The following is a 20,637-nucleotide window of genomic DNA, read 5'->3' as shown; positions in this document are numbered from 1 at the left end:
AGATATGTTCACTTGTCAGTATATTTTCTTGAAGGTGATTTGATGACACATATAATACTCAATTTCATTTTTCATAGAAAATATTCTGTCAAGTGTCAGAAAGTTGCTTGTACGATGACTGATATTTAACGTTTACTTACTTACTGACCAACTGTTTTGTGATCTCGCTTGTTCATTTTAATAAAACCCCATACAAAAGAGCTAATATTGATTTCAGGCAGAAATCAGTGTGGATCAAAGCACAGAATCAAATAAAGGTGCATTATTTAATCTTTTTTTTTTCAAATAAATGGTACAAAAATACCTTGTGGTCATTTTACAAAAATCTGTACAGCAGCAAAAAGAACCAGAAATAAGTCTTTAAAAAAACACACACACACACCAGGTCAAACCAAGACACAGAATATGATTATTAAAACATTTGGAAAAAAAATCAAGATTATTTCACTACACCAGCACAATAGTTTGGCAGTAAAAAGGGAATGTTTCCCAGAGAAAAGCTTCTTGATGAGATGGAAACATCTCTGAAACAAGTTAAACTGTCCAATGAGGTGAACAAGAGCAATAAGATAGAAAAAAAAATGATTTATTTTGATTTACAACAACTTTTCATCATGTAATTAAAAAGATTACTACCTAATATTGGTTGAAAAAGCTAAATTAATGCTAACAAAACAATGTACCCAAACCTGTAGTCAAAAGTGCTATGAAAGAAAAACAGCAGACACACTCGTCATGTCACACTAGCAGAATCTTTGCATTATGTGGGGAAAGTAGTGATTATTTCTATCATTTTGTGCAGATTTTCTCACTCTCCTTTTAATGTCAGATGCAAAGTTTCATGAAACAAGGAATGTTCTCTTTGTAGTACTTGTAAAACAGGTTGTGGAAGTCTTGAAACTGTGCAAAAGGTCCCAATGAATACTGCTGGTGCTGCACAAATACCCATAAACAGAGTAAAGAAGTCTGTAAATGGTGCACTGATAATAGAAGTCATTCCATAAAAGTCATTTCATTCAACTGTTTTCATTTCTGGCAGTGTCTCCACTGAGTTCAACTGCTCTTTAGGGAGGCTCAGAAGGTTCATTTTGCATAGATCAGATGTTGGTCTTGCATAGAAATGGTCCTAACTACCATTCATTATGCAGCATTATAGGGTTTTTTTTTTGGAAGAGTCTCAACCATACAACATTTACACTCCATATTTTCTTCCTAAGCGCTTCAGTGGAAGGCAACTGGACTTCTCTTTCGGGTTCTTGCAGATGTTTAACCTTCATCTGAGAGTCTTCTTCAGTTCTAAGTGACTGATGTAGAGTTCCAGATGTGTATTTTAAACCCCAGCTCACATGTCTCTAGATGTGAATGTTTCTGAAATGGCCTGTTGAGGTATTTCAGGACTGCATTGTAAGTACCTGGTAAGTGGTGTTATAGTGTCAATACTCTGCTTAGACATGGCAGTTCCAATTTAACACAAATGGCTTCCTTAACTCCCCTTAAAACCCTCGAAAATGTGTCCTCTGTCCAGAATGTGGACATTTCAGTCCTCAAAGGAGTATTTCTTATCTTTTAGAATCCTTAAGATGCACTTCTGGGTCTGTCCAAGAACCAAACCAAAAAAAAGAACCCCCCAAAAAAGTCCAATTTCCCTCCGCTGAAGCACTATTACATGATCTTGATCACTAAAAATCTACACAAATATGGAACTACCACTTACACTAGTCTTATAAGTGAGCTGAAGGCTGTTCTGGGAATTTATACCAACTTTAGAACTTTCATGAAACTGATAAAGTTCTTCTGAAGATGAATCTTCACAGAGGAGAGACTCGGCTATTCAGTTCAAGTCTGTAACTTTACTATGTTTGTGATATCATCAACACATGAGCTAAAAAGTCATCTACTGCTCAGTTTTTGCAATAATTCTTAACTGAATCTCTGCAAGCTGTCATGTTTGTTATCTTGAGGTAAACTGAAATCTGGCAGAAGATATAATGATCTTACTTATTGTTTCTGTACAAGGGGACAAAGACTTACAGCCAATAAATGATCACAATAATGGCACAATAAAGTAGATGCGCAATGGGTCATTCTGGTATCAATATAAAGCACAAAACAAATCCCTTTACTAATCATGGAGGGTTTTTTTTAAACTTGATATGACAAATGTGTCATGATGTATTTAAAATGAAAATTTCCAAAATATATTCAGTTAAAATTTGAGAACCACCATTTATAGTGTAATTTCACAGCATTTCCAATTCAGAATGTGTCTTCATTTAGACAGAATTTGAATAAAATCAATCAATTTAGTGCCAAAAATACAGTGTGCTGGCTTTTTGTTTTTACCTACATTATGTTAAAAATGTTCTACTGTGTATCATAAAAGAAGAATCTGGCATTCAGTATTGTCCTGATATCATACAGGCAAGGAATAAAATCACAAAAGTACACTTCTAACTGCACACTAGCTTGTTATGTAACAGGTTTCAGTGTCATAAAAGCTGTTTTCTATCAGTTTACACTGAATTAAAAAGGTTTTACAGGTAATTTTGGCATTCCCTGGTATTTTAAATATAAAAATACAATGTCAAGGCATTCCTCTAAGAATCTGACATGAATATTTACACGTATTCAGCCTACACGAAATGCAGAGGTAACACTTTTACAGCATAATGATTGTCAGTGTGAAAGAAAAGTGCTCTGTGTGGTTCCATTTATGTTTAAATAAAGGCTTTGTTTGCATCAGTAGTTTGAACTAAATTACTTTCTATATAATAACTATATAGTATATACATAGCCTCATGATTGAATGTTTAGAAAGCACTAAAAAAAGTAGTCAGGGCAGTGATTGTCTGAAATTATTATTGTAGGAAGAAACATTTTATACATAAAATACACTAATACACTAAATAGACTGATTTCAGTCTTTTTTTTGCATCTGATGCTGTAAATAGTTAAATATTCTATACTTTTTATTATCATTATTATAGTTTTTCTACTTTTTTGTGCTGTGTAGAGCCATCTAGTGGTCATATTGTACATTTTTCACTTGGAAGTTTGTTTCCAGGTGTTAGCGATCATCCTGCATCCACTAAAGCAGAATTCTGTACACGGTGGATTAAACCCTCAAAGAAGGCAGTTTGTGCCGCTGCACATGGATTATATCCCAACTTTATTTTAACATGAATAAGTGCTGTTTATGTTTTTAGAGTCTCATTAAAAAGCAGCCATCTGAATGAAGGCTTTTTAAACTTTTGTGCCCTCTACCAACAGATGCCTTTATTAGATTTTGGCACCGTGGATTTTCCTCTTCAACCTGACCACAGTCATGTGACTTTTTGTGTTTTACTGGCTTACTTCTAGATATATAACAATCTAAACATCTATTTACATTAGAGATGAGGTAGTAATAGGACAGGCAGAACAGCCCAAAACCGACAGGACGCAAATTTTCTGCCATATTTTCCCTCTTTGCGCCATCAGAACTGTTACAAACCATCAGATTTGTACATTTGTGCTGAGGGCTTTTGCTTACTATTGTTTTTATATTAATGGGAAAGATTGTATCTGAATTATAGGTGCACACCATAGGTTTGCAAAGTGAAGCCAGTGTTGAAGTGCCTTAAACCTGCATTCAGCCAGCAGGGGGCGACTCCCCTGGTTGCAAAAAGAAGCCTGATTGTATAGAAGTCTATGAGAAATTTAGCTTAGCTCTCACTCGATTTGTTACCTCAGTAAACACTTTTTCGAAGCGTTTATAGCCTCAATCGCTAGTTTCAAGATCGTTTGAATACAGCATGATGTTCATTTTGAAAATTATGGTCCCACTTCGAGGAAAATAGAGGATAATGTTGGGAAGGCCTTGAGTTCTCATTCAGATCCATCCATCGGTTTCAAAAACAGCAAATTGCCAGACTTGAGGCTTCAGAACAGAAGCCTACAAACCAGTGGCCATTTTTTTATATACTGTCTTTGCTTAATTCTCAGGCAACAGATTGATTCTCTGTTCTCTTCAAGCTATCCCTGTCTGTGAGGTTCAGCAGAGCCAGTCTTTGGTGACTAGTCCTTTCACCGGTGCGGTCCTCCTCTCCAGGTAAATCCACCAAGTCCTGGTCCTGCTCTGAGCTGCTGCTGGGCTCCACATCCGGATAAATGACGAGGAAACAGGCGGTAAGGAAGCCGAGGAAGGAGCCCCCAGAGGCCACGATTGGAATGACACGTACGCTGTCAACTGCATCGACCACAGACCCAAGCGCCGATGCAACCAGAATCTGGCTGATATAAACCTGGAAATAGAGCAGAAATACTCACAGTATTCACATAATATTTAACAACACAAATTATTATAGCCCACAAGATAAACCATGCTGTCGGTTAATCCACTGAAAGAAAACAGAGAATTGCTGTCTCCTGTTTGGATGTTGCTCATTGTATTTGCAAGATGGACAATTACAACTGGGTCAGTTTAAGTGGAGAGTGAACAACAGATTTCACTTCGGCCCTATGAAGTGAAAAACGTGTGAAAACTCACCTGGCACGATAAGATAGCACAGTCAATACCAAAACCTCTGCGAGTGTTTTCTGGACTGTGGTTAATGTACTGAGGGGAAGAACGAGAGAAATTTCATTTGCACATTGTCCTTCTTAACGCTTCTATATGATTTTTATCTTGAACAAGGCAAAATTTTTGTTAAAGCAGAAGCTAAAGACAAATGTGTGCAGCAAGAGCACCACCAGAAAATGTTTCAGTAGACAAAACTTGAAAATCGCTCAGCTGTAATCACGTGGCTGAACTATTCAAAGCTTTGTCTAATTTCAAGTCATTTCAAGTTTTTATTAATGTGCCTGCCTATGCCTGATTATACGTTGAAACTAAAATATGTCTTCTTTCTGTTTGTTTGTGTTTGCATGGTCATACCTCTTTGATTTCATGGTACTGTCCCAGTAATGCATAGGGACAGTAGGACATGCTCATGGAGATGACGCCCATGGTACTGATCATCACCATGGCAACATAAACATTAGGAAAGACTGCCATGACTGCAGTTCCTAAAATAAAAGAGAAAGGAGGCCATAAATAATGTTTAAAAAATGCAATTTTTCTTCATCTGCATACCAATGACAAGTAATTCTAACATTTAATAGCTTGACTGATTATCAGGATTGAAAAATATTGATATGAACGATGTCATTTTGACGAGTCATTATTACACACACATCGGTCCAGCAAAGCATTTCAACAGCGTCAGCAATAGTAGAGGTGGCTCCCGGGGGAGATAATATTAGGAAATGCTGGGAAATAGAAAGAGCTCATCAGCGAGGGGTTTGAACAGAACGAGAGCTTCGTTCATCAGAGACTTGTGGTCGAAATTTACTAAAAACTTCGGCCTCAGGCTGCTCTGACATTATGGTAATATGCTGTTGCAGTTGCAGTGCCGTGGTATGTTTGAAATACAAAGCCCCCTCCCACTTGCTTCTGACGTAACTACAGAAATCCCCAACGTCATTTTATCTCATCGAAAGTCTAAATCAAGATATCTGTAATTGCATTTTGACTACGCAGAATTTCAGTTCAAGAGCAAAAGGATCTACAATGACATTTTGGGAAGTTAAAACCTAATTTTAATAATCTAAAAAGGACAGTGTAGGTCACTTTAACTGAGAGGAAGCATAGGTGTCAGAAATAAGTTAGAAATAAACTGTAGATATCTTAAACCAGCCAGTATTCAGCTGTAGATTTTGGATGTCTGCAGCTGAACAGTCGACATCTGTAATGAGAAATCCCATGAAGATGAATGGTAAAAGTGATGTAATTTGCTCTCTAAGAATGATTATGTGGATATCTAAAATGTTCTTTTTGACTCTGAAGAAGAGAATTCCAGATATCTGCGATACATATTCAGTGTCGCTATTAAATGTTAAAACGTTTTGCCACTGAGACTACACAACTGCTCACACATCCACTGCACTTGTGTGTCTACTGACCTATTGAGAATCCCAGAGTTCCAACGATGTAGATGACCTTAATGCTCAGATCGAAATTATCCAGATACTTTTGAAGTATGGCTGGGTGGAGAGAAATGATCAGTTACTGGAGATGCTCTACTGTATCACTCACCACTTGTTTTGTGTGTAAAGGGCTGTAACCTAATCAAAAAGTCTAAAAGATGTTTGTGTTTTACCAGAACCGACGGCAGCAGTAGCAGCGTAGACCACCAGCCCCCAGCAGCCCATCTGAACTCCTTTGTGATAATTCTGCAGCTCTGTGGAATTTGTTGGTGCCTTTAAAAAAAAGCAGAATAATTGTAGCAATATAACTGTACACTTGACTTGACAAACAGACTGAATAACTGTCATTTTATTGTGTACATCCATAAATTACAGCGTGCATCATGCTGAGTTTAAGCTTCCTCTAATATGTGATTCTCATGGTATAGAAAATGCTAAATGAAGTCGGTTAGAGCAGATGGTGAGTGTGTGCCTGTACCGTGGGGTCTCCGTTGAAAATGACCTGCCCCATGAAATCGGTGTAAAACACAGCTTCAGCTATGATGGAGAACCATGTGAGGAGGTGACAGATACATAATCTCCAGAGCTGCCGCGGCATCTGTGTTGGAATAAACACAGCAAGTCAGACGAGCAGGAGAACACAAAGAAGGGATTCATCAAAAGGCCACTTTGTTAGTTTAGACTAAATGTAGTGAATTTGATCCATAGCAGTCTTAAAATAAGAGTAATAATTTTCATTTTCTTCACCTTCAGCATGGACAGCCAAAGAAGTCTCACAGTCGTCCCCCTGTCTGCAACGCTGGAGGCCTCAGATGACAGACTGCTGGCCGACAGCTGCAACTGTCGTCTGTCTGTTCGCAGCAGGATGCCGCTCAGATCATCCAGACTGCGGGAGGCGGTGATCGGCCGAGGGCTGTGAAGTCCTGTATGTCGCAGCCGATATCGCTGTGATCCCACTCGACCGTAATATGAAAACGTAAAGGAGGGCTGGAGAGAAGAAACAGGAATCACTGGACAATCTGTATTTCATTTGTAGCACAAAAATGAGAAAAACTAACTCTGTTCTTTGTTTCAAAAACAGTTTGAGGTGTCACATTAAAAACATGACAAGCATGGTGCATTTCTGCTAGGTGGGAATTTCTTTAGGTGTTTGGGAAAAAACAACAGACATCACATGGTCTGCTTCTTTATGTTCTCAAAGTCAAAAAAAGTGAAAAACACTCAAATTTAGTTTTTTTGCAAATTCCTATATTGTAATGTGGTAAAGATCCACACTCTCACAATTTTCTAGTTTGAAAAAATTGCCATTTTATCCTCTTGACTATTCTGATGTCTGTCCCAAGTGAGACATGAAAAACGGAATTTGCAAAATCCAAAAATGGAGCATCCGTTGTAAACAAAAACAATACCGTATACAGTGTTGTTGTTGGTTTAAAATTAAAAAAACAAAAATAAAACATGTTTGATTGGTTATGGCACCTGAACAGTTTTTTTTAATCATTTTGGGCTTTCAAAACAAAGAACAAATATTTTTGAATTACAACTAAATGAATGATTCTCAGACCAACATCAGCCTTTTTCCATTTGCAAAATAAACTATGGCAGCAATCACATATTTTTAACTACTACAGAAGCTAATTTTAAGTGAAACTGTACCTGTCTGTAGAAGGTGTGTGAGTGTCTTGATGAAACTGAAGGATTGGAGGTTCGGCTCGCCAGCTTGGAGGGGACGTGACTTTTAATTACACCGGGGTGGTCAGAAGACGACAGGCGAGAACTGGCACCGTTGGCAGACTTGGCCTGCTGGGAAACAAGACACAAATGGAAACTGAAGCTACAGAACTGAGGTTTTCTGTCTTTTAAGGGTTCTACATATCACTCAATGAAAACGGGGAAATAATCACATCAAATAACTTGTTGATAGTTATATTTAAAGCATTTGGCGACACAGTGTTTGAGATTCTTAAAAGGATTTCATGCCAATACAAGGAACAGTATCTATAATGGACAATTTATGTTTTCTGCATGTCCACGAGGGGATGAATTTAGTTTTTCACCCAAGTCTGCACTGCTGATATCTGCATGCATCCCAACATTTGCAAGTATGTCATTTGCCAGGTGAACCAATGGTGAGGAGATGCATTACGAGGAAATTCTACATCCTTTACTCCTTTAAAATTCATCATAAATCAGGTGGAATTGAAGTAACCAAAGTTTGCTGCACTTTTATTTGTACATGGTTTCAGTCAGTGGAGCCAAATTCAAAATTTTCTAGAAATCCTGTGCTACATGCTATACCTACTGTGTTCAGCGCTCCTCAGGAAGAATTACTAACTAAACAAAGTCACATCCAAGTGTTTATTTCTGTTCAAAGTCTGAATAAGTCACAAACTGGCCTTCACTGTGGCAGTTTGTTTCACCTGTTTCAGATGTGAGTCCTCTGAGCCACAGCCGATCTGAAGCTGACTGTTTGTTTGATGATTAAGTTCAGGAAGATCTGGATTTATGCCCTTTAAGACCACCGTCCCATCACTAAGAGGAGGTGGTCCATCAGGAGGAGGGGAAGATTCAACACTCTGGTCTGATGGCTTGAAAGCATCCTCTAACTCTTCCTGCGTTTCTGGTAGAAAGTGCATCTCTGGCAAGAACAGCTGCGTGTCTGGGTGGAGGTCAGGATCCAGCTTAATCGTAGCGTCTGGCATTGCCAAGACTGAATCGCTTTTACTCCGCACTCGCTCCACAGTGAGGAAATCCATATCTCCTTCCTCTGGATCTCCCTCTTTGTCCAGTTGAACAGAAGCGTCCTCCTCAGCGATCACATCCAGTAAAGGTGGCGTTTGGTCAACTGGACTCAAAGACAGCTGGCTGGTGGATTCACCACTTCCTGTGTCCTTCAGCAGACTGGATGGAGTGAACGGTTGCTCGGGGATACTGAGCATGTGCAGCGTGACGGAGATGATGAAGATGATGCCTGCGAAGAGGAAGAGGACCTGCTCCTGTGATTTGAATGCTTGGCCCAGAGCCGAGCCGGTCCAGTCCAGACCACCCAACATGTATCCAACTGCTCCACCGAGTCCTAGAAAGACAAGTATAAGTGAGTGATTTTAGCATTTATAAATGTGTGAGGAGATTTGTGTAACGTGATTTGTAGGTGAGAAGAAAAACTACAAAACTGAACGCAATTATGAGTAAAATCTTTAAGTATTTAGCATCAACAGATGCACAAATAGATAAATCTTAATTTCCACCACAGCTAAGTCTGTTAATTGACTCCATGCGACACAAAATATTATTACTCTGCTAAGGAGTGACGATCAGCGTTGGTTTCTCTGTCTGTCTGTCTGTTAGCAACAAATCTCAAAAACGGATTAACGGATTTGGATGGAATTTTCAGGGAAGACATGACACAAGGACCAACTGATTAGATTTTGGTAGTGATGCGGCTTATAGTCTGGAACCATGAATTTTTTAAAGACTTCATCCATTGGAAATGAGCAGCCTTGGCAGAGTACTGCACTCTCTGAGTGCTTTTCTAGTTATGAAATATTATAGGGTGAATATATGACCTCTCAATAAATGCAGTATTTCCTCTCATGTACAATCAGAAACAAGTGTTTTAGAAAGACTAAGTTCACAATACAGACCCCAAAGTACAAACTGAATGCAAAAAAGTGGTTGCTAATCCATAAACACATAAAGTTAATAAAATGTTCTCAGTTTTTCACCTCATTATGGCAATTAATTGCCAGAGGAACTGAAAAATCTGAGACTTCACAAAGAAGGAGAAGGATCGAGGAAGATCACTGAGCAATGAAAAATCTAATAATCCAACTAAAAGTGCTTCAGATCGGAAGCTGTCTGCAACTGCAAGATTCAACTTTGCTTTAGAACATAAAAAGAAGCCTGATAAATATTGGGAGCACATTCTTTGGTCAGATGAGGCTGAGATAAATTTGTTGGGCTCAGATGGAGTCCAGCATGTTTGGTGTGAACCTGACCAGGACTACCACAGTGGATGCATAGTCCTGACAGATATGAGGCTGCATGAGAGCCAAATGTGTTGGGGAGATGACATTTATAAATGGAACCATGAACGTCTGTGCATACGCCAAAATGCTTGCTGACGAAATGACTCCCAGTCTGCAGGAGAACCACCAAAAGCAGTAAAATCACACAAGATTTTCTAAACGTAAATAAACATATAAAAGATAAGAATCTAAATTCTTACTTTTGCTGCTTTGAGTCTCAACTCTGGGACCAGCATTTTTACTATAGTACATCTGAACTGCTCCATTTAAATTTTACATGAGAGCAAACACCTACCGTTCAACTTAAAAATAATGTTACTACTGAAGTGTGGTACAATTTCAAATCATTTGACATTTAAAAGATATTGCACATGGGTGTACTTGTGACTTATTTCTGATGTGTCTGTTCATATGCACATTTAAAGATTCTTTTAAATATTAATATATGCATACTTTCCACATACATTTGTAGTTTATATTGCTACAATAATGATGCCATAGACAGACACAGATACGCATCATTATTTTACTAAGAAATAAAGACAACCAGAAGGAGGAACACAAATTTCTTACACCGTACTGTCTACATGTTAGAAACATTCTTCAAGTTCACATTCTGAGAAAAACACTATGGGTTTTGAAGCCCTGTGCACCACTTACTTGTGCTTTCATGAATAGCTTAAATTTCTATGAGGACAGTCTGCATGTGGGTGCTTGTCTTACCTGCAGAGAAGGCATGAATGTTCAAGGCCATATCCTGCTCCTCAGTGTCAGCAACATCCAGTAGGTAAGCCCTGATTGGTCCCTCAGAGGCGTCAGCACAGAAGTCCAGCACCACCACACCCACTACAGTAAGAATGATGCCTATTGGCTGCCTGTTGGGGCTGTCGCCGATGGAAAGGCCTGAAAGAACACCACATACACAGATTGGAATAAACTATAAAATTATGATGTGCAAGTGGTAATCTCCTTTGAAACCTCACCTATTAATGATCCGTTTAAAAACAGCGCCACACCCAGCAGCACGCCTACACAAAGAGCCAGAATGAACGGTCGTCTTCGGCCCCATCTCAGAGTGCAGCGATCGCTGGCTGAGCCAATCAGAGGCGTGAAGAGGAGACCCAGGATGGGACTGAGGAACCAAGTTAAACTGTAATACTGCTCAGGAAGACCTAGAAAAGACACGAGATTTACTCAAACACACTGTATCAGACCAGAAACCTCATTTATAAATTGTATTTTTATGAAACACTCAGTTTTCCTGTTGACCACATTGTCAGATAATATTCTACATCATTACATCAAGTTCTCTTGTGCTATTGTTTAATTGTCTGTGTTTTCACAACGGTGCGCCCTTGTTAGCATTTATTCAACAGTTACAGTTACATGAAATAAAAGAGTAACAGGAAATATGACTGAAAGTGTTTTGTTTGCTCCTCTAAAGAATTTTATTTTTAAAGCCTTTATTTAACCAGGTCGGTCCCGTTGAGATACAAGGACCACTTTTTCAAGGGAAGCCTGGCCAAGACAGCAGCCTGAGAAACATTAAAACTGTAACAATTAAAAACAGACAACACCAACTCGCTCAACACAATAAATAAAATGCATGCTAGATTAAAGCACAGGATTAATAATTTACGTTAAAACAAGAAGTGTGAAAAGTAGCTGCTGCAAGATCTTTCATATGGTTTTCTAAAGTTCCAATGGTGATGAATTCCTTCAGATTCAGTGTCTTCTGCAGTGAGTTCCAGGCAACAGGTGCAGAGTACTTAAAACAGTGTTTCCCAAATTCAGAATGAACCTTTGGGACGTTTAATAAGTACAAGCCATTGGAACATAAACAGTAATTGCTGTGGGTTCTAGAAATGTAGTCATGTAAATAATGTGCAAGTAGACCTAGGATTGCTTTGTGAATCAAGTGCAAAAATGGGAAACAGAATGCTCCACTATTAGTTTTTTGCTCAGGTAGTCAAATAGCTAGGTTTTTACAGTTCTGCATCTTAACAAACTTGCATTTTAAACTCTACACTTCACAGCAACTCTGGAGATATGTGTCACCATCCAACAACTTGCTCCTCTGTTTACTGTTTATGAGCCATGCTACATTTACTTTACTGATGAAGCATATTTTACTTTGCTTTCAATCTCTTTTAGTCTGCGGTTCATCTGGAAAGCCCCTTCATTTTTGTCACATGTATGATTTTTTTTTTCTACTTTTACAATATCTTGCTCTGAAAAATGGCCTAATTTTGGCAACTTTGTAAACAGAAAACGTGCCTTTTAAAACTGTCAGTGGATTTTGGGGTTCAGAGGGTTAACTCGGACTGCAAAACGTATGAGCTTCAACATTTTCTGTAACAAATTACTCATCATCCAGGCTCTGCTTTGAGTTCAGCCACCCATTTTTTACACGTTTGTCAAGCAGGAACTTGCCAGGATCACTACACTGCTGTACATAAATGCAGAGAAGCAGTTTTTACTTTCTCACTACATAAAAATGTCCCACTGTTTACAGAAGCATAGCAGATGACAGCTCATGCATATCAATGCACAGCTAAGGACCCACTGGTGCATTTCCTGAAGCGATGACTCTACAAAATATTTCAGATAAATACGGTGGCCGGTTACAACAACAAAGACAAAAATATGCACCAACCAGGCAGGAAAGTGGTGAAATCGCCTCTAGTTGCTCCTGTTACAAGCTTTAAAGGCATTTCAGAAACAGTGGTGTGGCAATTTAGGCAGTAAATCAGTTGCCTCCTGCTGGAAGATAATCTCTGATTTTTCTACCCCTGAGGAAGAAGTGAACTTGTAGTTTTAATTGAAAAATTTCTGCCAGTTAGTCTGTTCTCATGGGAACAACATGTTACTGCATAGCTCTGCTCCTGCCTTCCTGCTCCCTTAAGTCAACAGAAGAGAACATGACTTTCTCACAGCAGGAAAATATCTCACTCTCTGTCTGTCACTCATTCTTTCTAGCAGTGAGGCTTAAAGGGTTTTCTTTTTATCAGTGGGTTTGCCTGGAGCACGTGCAGTAAGGAAGGAAGTGCATTCAGCTTGTTTGTTTGAGCTAAAGAACACACACAGCGCGTTCTGATTAGTAGTAACGTACGTAAACATCCAAACGAGTCCATAAGGTAGCCTTAAGCTCAAGTAGGGCCCAGTCATGAGGGTGGTTCGTGTTGCAAGAAGGAAAAGCTGGTCAAACTTTCTCCTTCAGTTTAATGTTGTCAAGCGTCAGTGCTTAGTCACGCTTCTAGCTGTTGGTTGTTTAAACATGAGTCAAACATTTCTCCTCAGACAGTCACATTTGATTTCATGTTGCTGAGCCGCTCTCCAAGATGAGTAAAAAGGGCGTTGTTTTATTGCAAGTTTTCAAAAAGTTGGGCATTCCACAGAGCAGGAATTACAAAAACCAGTGCTGTCCTGTGCCTGGCTGACAATTTAGGAAGTGATTGACTAAATATGCAGCAGAGTTTTCTATGAGCAGACAATCTTAAACGTTAATATCATAGTCAATCGGATTCAAAAACTGAAAGAAATGTCAGAATTTCAACTTTCCGATGGTTCGTCAACTGATCCTGTGTGACGTGTCGTTTTGTCAAGAAAATGAACCAAATAAAAGCTTAAAACTATGATATTTAATTGAAATCACTTTATTTTCATGGAAAAATTCGCCAAAAACATACCATTTGCACCAGATTCTGTGAAAAAATTTAAATTCTGTGCTTCTCAAAACTACTGAGAGCCATTAGTGACTTCAACAGTCACGTGACAAAAATTCAGAGATGTTTCAGTTGAACTACAGCAAGTGCTTACACAGAGCGGAAAAGAGACAAGTATGGACATAACAATTATACAAAACACAATTAAAAATCAAAGCAATATATGAAGCCACCATTTTTGGTAAGTATTGGTAACATTTATGTGTGACCCCAAGTTTTTTTATATTTTTGTAAAATAAATTATTGGAGAAATTCAACTTTTATTCAGTCTTTTTAAAATTATTTTTGGCCTAACTTGCAGAAAGGACATTTTCTGAATATTCTCTATGATTGTGCTATTTCCATAGAGGTGCAAGACTTTATACCACAGTAGAAAAAAAAGAAGAAAAAAGATACCATAATGGGGGAAACAAACATAAATTGATTGTTTGACCCAAAAAACACGATCGAGATTCATCTTTGAGTAATTGTGTGACAATACTCATAACAAACAAAAAATTAACTCTAATCTCCTGTCTTGCATAGCTTTGACTCCCTTATAATCTCAATTTTCACTGAATTTACCGGCCTAAAAGGGCTTCAGGTCAGTGTCCAGAAGTGTAAATATGTTTGTGTCCCTCTAACACCATCTTAAAATTACATCTACCTGTTTACAGAAGATCCAAATAAGATAATAAATGTCAGGTCAAGCTGGAGGAGCTCTGGACAACTCAACAAACTATATAAAGATTTATTTGGCAATAAGAAAGGTGAATACAAGACTACTGCCCTGTCCTGACCTACAGATGAACTGTGTTGCATGTATTGCGTTTTTCAAAAGCATTGGCAGCAGCAAAAGAAAACACCGAGCTAATGTGTCAACTGTTCACACTCTATAAGTAACTGATTTCATTCAGGCTCAACATGTTAATGTTTCTGAAAGTGGTGGTGTCACACAGTTTATCAACACTGAATCTAGGAAATGTACAACATATGGATATCTATATGATTTATCCGAAACAAAAAATTGTCACAGCTTCTGTTCAACTATTTTAGACAAATAACTCTGCGTAAAAAGTCATATGCTGACGATATTCATTATTATATGGGAGATAATTTACCCTCTGTTTCTCTTGCCCTGGACAATAGGCATGTGATGAATGAGTTGATGAATATTCTGAACTTTCAATTCCCTTGTGAAAAAGCTATATTTTTACATATACTAGAATATATGCCACATAGATATCTTTCTATTTACATAAAATCTGTGCAATACAGATAATAATCTGAGTAATATTTATACTTATGTCATCATTTCCATTCATGAAAGAATCAGTGCAATACCACTGGCATGTGCAATACTGTTATTTCTATAGTTAGTACTTATGTCTATCTTGGTTTATTTTGGTTTATTTCTTATTTTTGAACTACTCTCCTTAAGTGTTTCCACTATCTTTGCTGCTGTAACACTGCAAATTTCCCCACTTTGGGATTATCAGCTTATCTTATTTTATCTTGTGAAAATAAGACAACTCATTCTGCTTTGAGACATACAGCTATTGATAAATTAAATCACAAATTTAACAAACTGAGACTACTGGTGGGATAACAAAACACAGTCAGGTGCTTAGGAAATCTTTAGAAAACACCCTGAATAGTTGAAAGTTTTTAAAACATGATCTTTGTTAACAGGGACAGTGAGACTGAAATGTGCTGTGTTGGACATTCTTGTCATACCTAGCTGGGAAAAATGCCTTTGTTCCATTTCTGCTATGATGGCAAACTTGACATTTGACTGCATAGCTCCCTGGTGGCTACATGGCACAGAGGTGCAGGATGGGAAATCAGTGGGTGTTGCTTAGTTCATGCAAATGGTTACCTGAGTACTGCTGCTACTGTACTTTAGACCGGTGTTCTTTGGGTAACTATTCCAATATAGAAAGTTAATCAACAACAACATACTCTTAGGTGAATCTGGGTAATGTGGGTCTTCCAATTTCTTCATGCTAACCAGGTGCCACAAATGACTCTCCATACATTCACATGTGTATACAGTGACTTTTTACTCGCTCTACCTTTCTGTAGGTATCTTTGAGTACAGAGCTGCATCATGTATTGTTTTGTTACTCCTCAGTGCTCATCTAGTCAAGTTCTGCCAGGGATTTCTTCATGTTAAAAGGGAGTTTTTCATCCCCATTTTTTGTCACATGCTGCTCAGACAGCAACTGTTGGATTTCTTTCAGTAATATTGTAAGTACATAGGCCTGGGCTGTAAAACAACAGTGATATGTACCAGTGGTCGACCTTCTATCAGTAGCAATAAGAATATTGTTCGATGGAACGTTTGATAGTTTCACAAAAACGTGCCAAAAAAATGCAAAGTCCGGTTCACTTATGCCCTGTCATCCTCTCTGGTTTCCTTGTGGCTTCCATGTAGGTCTCCTGAGGTGGACTAGGCCACCTGACACATTTCTGTGCTTTTCATTGTTGCAAAAACATCAAAACTGCTACCTGTGTAGGTTGAAAAATCGGCTAAAGTGCTAAATTCAAAGTAAGGTGGTTAAACTATAATAATTATCCATATTGACTGAAATGAAACAGTCCCAGTTGTAAAGCCATGACCTCTGAGATGACTCACTGTATGTTATGATTTGACGCTATACCAAGAAAACTAAAATGAACTGCATTGAAAAGATAGCATTAAGATACCTGACAGAAAACACAGAAACAGGTTACACATTACAGCCAGTGTCAACATGAGCTTGGAAACATGGATAAATAAAAGCTGTGTAAGAATTTTTGTCAAAGTTTTTGTCCTCCCAAACCAGATTTTAAACACGTCTGATAGGATTTATTTTTCAGTATTGCTTTATGAGATATGCAGAGCCGTACAGTCTAGTGGGCATCATGCATCAACAGTTTACTTTTATGGTAAGTATTTTGTTTATAAACTAACTTTATCATAAATAGAATTTAGTCAAAGAAGATATATAATTGATTTCAATTACTCTTAAAAATGAATAAAATATTGAGAAAACAAGGTATGAATACAACAGACAGCTTAATAAAAGTACAATTCAGAGGTCATTGATGGTCAAAGATCAATGTTATATTGGTCTTATGTCAGTGTTGTGAATGTAATATGACAGGACTGCATTGGTGATAATTCTTTTTGGCACAAACAATATTTTGGCCTCAACACTGATCCGATTCTACATATTTGTACCTTTATGATTCTTGTTAAATAAAAGTTTTTAACAGATATTCCACAGACGACACCATCCATCCACTATTTGAGGATTTTCATGCAATATTTCAGGGAAACAAATATTAATTATGACAATAATTGTACAGCAGTACATAGAAGCTATGGGAGATCAGCCAATGAAAGGGTTAAGTGGCAGGGGTCTATCTCTAAACAAACCAGGGAATGTATATTTAGTCTGGTATGTCTGCTCAGCAGTGGCACTTACTCATTTTAACTGTTTGTACAGGTTAGTGTAGCACATGTTTTGATCACATCTTTGTCCCAAACGCTTCACAAAGTCATTTTTACAGGTTACACAGGGTTTACTAGTAACAGAGAGTGATATGACTTGAACAGCTCTTTAAGAGAGCAGGAGTTTGTGCGAATGTCTTACCTATCTGCAGCAGCACAGGCGTCACCAGGGCCGTTTCCATGGCGTAGCAAAACTCTCGTCCAAACATCACGGCTCCGTGCATCACCCAGCGATGCAGAGGGATCCTAACTCCTCTGCCATCCACCTCCGCCTCCTTCTCACTCTCACTGTCCTCTGCTTCTTCTACTGGTTTCCTGCTCTCTAAAAGGCCAGAAGCCTCTTTCTCCTCTGCTTCACCTCCCATTTCAGTCTGAATCAGAGGTTGCGGTCGTATAGTAGCGTGTATGACTTATTGCCACTATTTTCCTACAAATGCAAGCAAAGATTGACTAGAATAAGCTAATATAACATCTAAAGTGAATGATTTTCATCTTGATTACTTACTGCATAAGAAGATATCCTGGAAGGCTACTTGGCAAGCAGGAGTTTGATGGAGGAAGAGGCAGAAATCACTATGATTGTGAGATAAATACCTCCAAAAAATAGAATATTTAATCTCGTGGCCATCATGCTGATGTGTGACCAGCCAGCGTGGTTCAGGAGCTCAGCTGGAGAGGGGCGGTACTCCACACTGCTGCCCTCCTCAAGTTCAAAAAACTCAAGAAGAGCTGAAAACCTCTGCACAGCTCCGTAGGTATGTAAAGGGGAGGAGCGTGGAAGAGCAGAGGAGGTGGAAGGAGGGCGTGATAAAAGTGCTATGAGGTCCAGTGGCTGCAGAAAGAACTTGGATACGTCTGTGAATATGTTTGCTGCAGTGTGAGTTGGAGGATGTGTCCATGTATTTGCACAGTCAGGGTCAAAAGAGCTCCATGCACCCGAGTACACTTGAAGCAAGACCTGGTCCAAACATCTGAAAATTCCTCAGCAAAGACCCACTGTCGCTGTCACACAGCAACCTGCAGAAAGAACAGACAATGAGAGCTGTACAAGACTATAAAAGGCGATAAAACATGGCCTGCCTCAGCTTATTTTCCTGCCTTTGTGTTGTGTACAGATGTAGATAGATATGACTCATAAACTGATTTTTTTTTTGTAAAGATGGGGGCATGGGTCAAATACTAGAAGGTTCCCATGTGTAACAGTATTTTAGTGCTGTTGGCTCCCATGATCAGAGACAAAAATTCTTTTGGCTTCGGAAAACTGCTGCCCCGCCCCCAAACAAGTCTACTGATAACAGATTTAAGCTCAATATAAATCTTATGCTATCACACATAGCATTTTATAGAGAGGACAGATATGATATGAAAGAATAAAGACAAAGAAAAAGACTGAGCAATAAGGAGATACATAAAACTCTCTGAGGTCGCTCTGTGACATCACCTCTAACATAACCTTCGAACCATAAAACCGACATCAGAGGCACGAACAAAAGCCTCATTGAGAAATAAAACATTATTACAACACCACAGCTGTTGCGTAAGAGTTAACAGTTAAAACGTGCAGAACTGAACTTCTGAACCACCTCTGGGATAAGACGCATCTGATGCTAAAGAGACAGGACTTGATTTGGGGGATATAAACAGTTAAATGTTGAATAGAACTGAGCTAACAAATTGTAGTAATAAGCACATTGGTTAAATATTCCAAAGAAAAATAAAACTTCATCCTAGAGGACTGGCTTTGACCTTAAATTTGTAAAGACATTGATATCTCTTTTACCTACAATGTCTCACCGCTTCTTTGAGTGTGAAATATCCCAAAATTTTTGGACTGAGCTTGCTTTTTTATAAGCTGCTTAATCTTTAAACTCCTATAAATTTAAAGATATGTTCTCTTATTATGACAACCCAAATGCCACTCCTAAATATTTGATTGATTTGATTAATTATATATGCAATTTTATTTTAATTCAGGAACCGAAATTTGCTGAATTATTCCCTCAGTTTTCATCTCTTCCTCTACTGAAATCACTCAGTTTACTAAACAACAAAATAATTCTTAATCTGTTTACGAAAGCTACGCTGAATATGACTGAAAATATTATGTTTACCTTTTTTTTTCCAATTTATGTTCTCCTATCTGATTTAGATCCTGCATAGATAATCTATATGTGCTGCTGGATGTTTGTATATTACTATCTTGATAATTAAAGTGAATATAGTTAACAGAAAGTCCATTTCTGTCGAGATTTTTTACATTTACTTTCTTCTTGTCTTCCCTGAAGTGAATACAGGAGACTAATCCTAAAAGGTCAGGTCACATATAAGTTAATATTTAAACTCTTGTGATGTGAAACAGAGTTGTGCAGTTTTCTGCTGTTTTGACAAAGTGACACATTAACCTGTATGTAATCATAATACACACACACATAAATATAGCACTTTTAGCCTCCTGGAAGTGGAGTAGTTGTGTTTTTCACAGGAATGTACAGTACGTGAGGGTCTTGTACCAGTTATAACATGTTTAAGTTAAGCTCAGGTGTTCAGTTACCTGAGCTACACACAGACCTACAGCACAGAAACAAGGTGTTATTGAGAATTTTAGGAGGAGGAGGAAGCTACAATACGGGATAAACATAAGTGTCTTTATGTATGAACACACCTGACTTGTCTTAGCAAGCTAGCTCGGCTAATATATCAAGCAGCTGAGGTTAGCGAGTTAAATAAAAAGACGGAACTTACCTGAGGTTTTATTTAGCCGTGGTTAAAAACAAACAAAGTTTACGACCACTTCCGCGTTGTGTCAGCGGAATAAAAAGTGTGAATTTTGGGCTGGAAGAGAAGCTAACGTCCACCAGCTAACTTAGTGACCATCTGCTTCACTACACTCATCAATGTCACCGGTTTCCACAGTAACAAAGCGGGGCGGGGCCACAGGAGGACGCCGTGACGTCAGCAGCGTACAGTAAAACTACCTTTGTCATTACGTAGCAATTAATAAGCTAATATCTGTGGTAATAACATTTAATATTGTAATGTAATGAAATATATTAGCATTAATGAAGGGAACAAATAATATGCCGAAATTATTAACATATTATATATATAATTATTAATATAGTGATTTTTTTATTGAATCAATACGTTTCTTCTGCCTGGAAATTATATAAACAAGTCACAAAACACAGTAAAACTTGATTTTTAACTATTTCTGTGTTTTGTTGCCACATTTTTATGAAAAATGCCATGTCCAGAATTATTCATTCCCCTTGAAATGGTGATAAATTGCTACGAAAATTTGAGCTTCTATACTACTCTAAATGTTAATGGTAATTTCTACCATGTTTGGAGTGTTCAAATATACTTTAAACTAAGAACAGCTGATGTAATAGTTCTCTAG

At 38.1% G+C, this 20,637-nt stretch overlaps 1 protein-coding gene across 2 annotated transcripts; it reads right to left on the bottom strand.

Annotated features, from left to right (window-relative positions):
• Positions 1 to 247: 247 nt before the first annotated feature.
• Positions 248 to 20,123, bottom strand: LOC111573158 (solute carrier family 45 member 4-like). Of its 2 annotated transcripts, none has more exons than XM_023277175.3 (14): positions 19,980 to 20,123; positions 17,743 to 18,254; positions 17,380 to 17,664; positions 11,018 to 11,206; positions 10,758 to 10,937; positions 8,427 to 9,082; positions 7,663 to 7,809; positions 6,754 to 6,993; positions 6,485 to 6,604; positions 6,180 to 6,279; positions 5,983 to 6,063; positions 4,916 to 5,046; positions 4,529 to 4,597; positions 248 to 4,283 (listed from the first exon to the last, which is right to left on the bottom strand). In XM_023277175.3, the coding sequence occupies exons 3-14, from the start codon at positions 17,600 to 17,602 to the stop codon at positions 3,981 to 3,983; spliced, it is 2,439 nt and encodes an 812-aa protein (XP_023132943.1). In that variant the 5' UTR covers positions 17,603 to 17,664; positions 17,743 to 18,254; positions 19,980 to 20,123; the 3' UTR covers positions 248 to 3,980. The 2 variants fall into 2 exon arrangements, with proteins under 2 accessions (XP_023132943.1, XP_035807292.1); XM_035951399.2 differs by having other exon boundaries at positions 7,663 to 7,806.
• Positions 20,124 to 20,637: the final 514 nt, after the last annotated feature.

Source organism: Amphiprion ocellaris, chromosome 9 (assembly GCF_022539595.1).
Source record: "Amphiprion ocellaris isolate individual 3 ecotype Okinawa chromosome 9, ASM2253959v1, whole genome shotgun sequence".
In the NCBI taxonomy this organism is placed as follows: Eukaryota; Metazoa; Chordata; class Actinopteri; family Pomacentridae; genus Amphiprion; species Amphiprion ocellaris.
The sequence above is the reverse complement of the archived record's forward strand: the minus strand, read 5'-3'. Positions and strand labels throughout refer to the sequence as shown.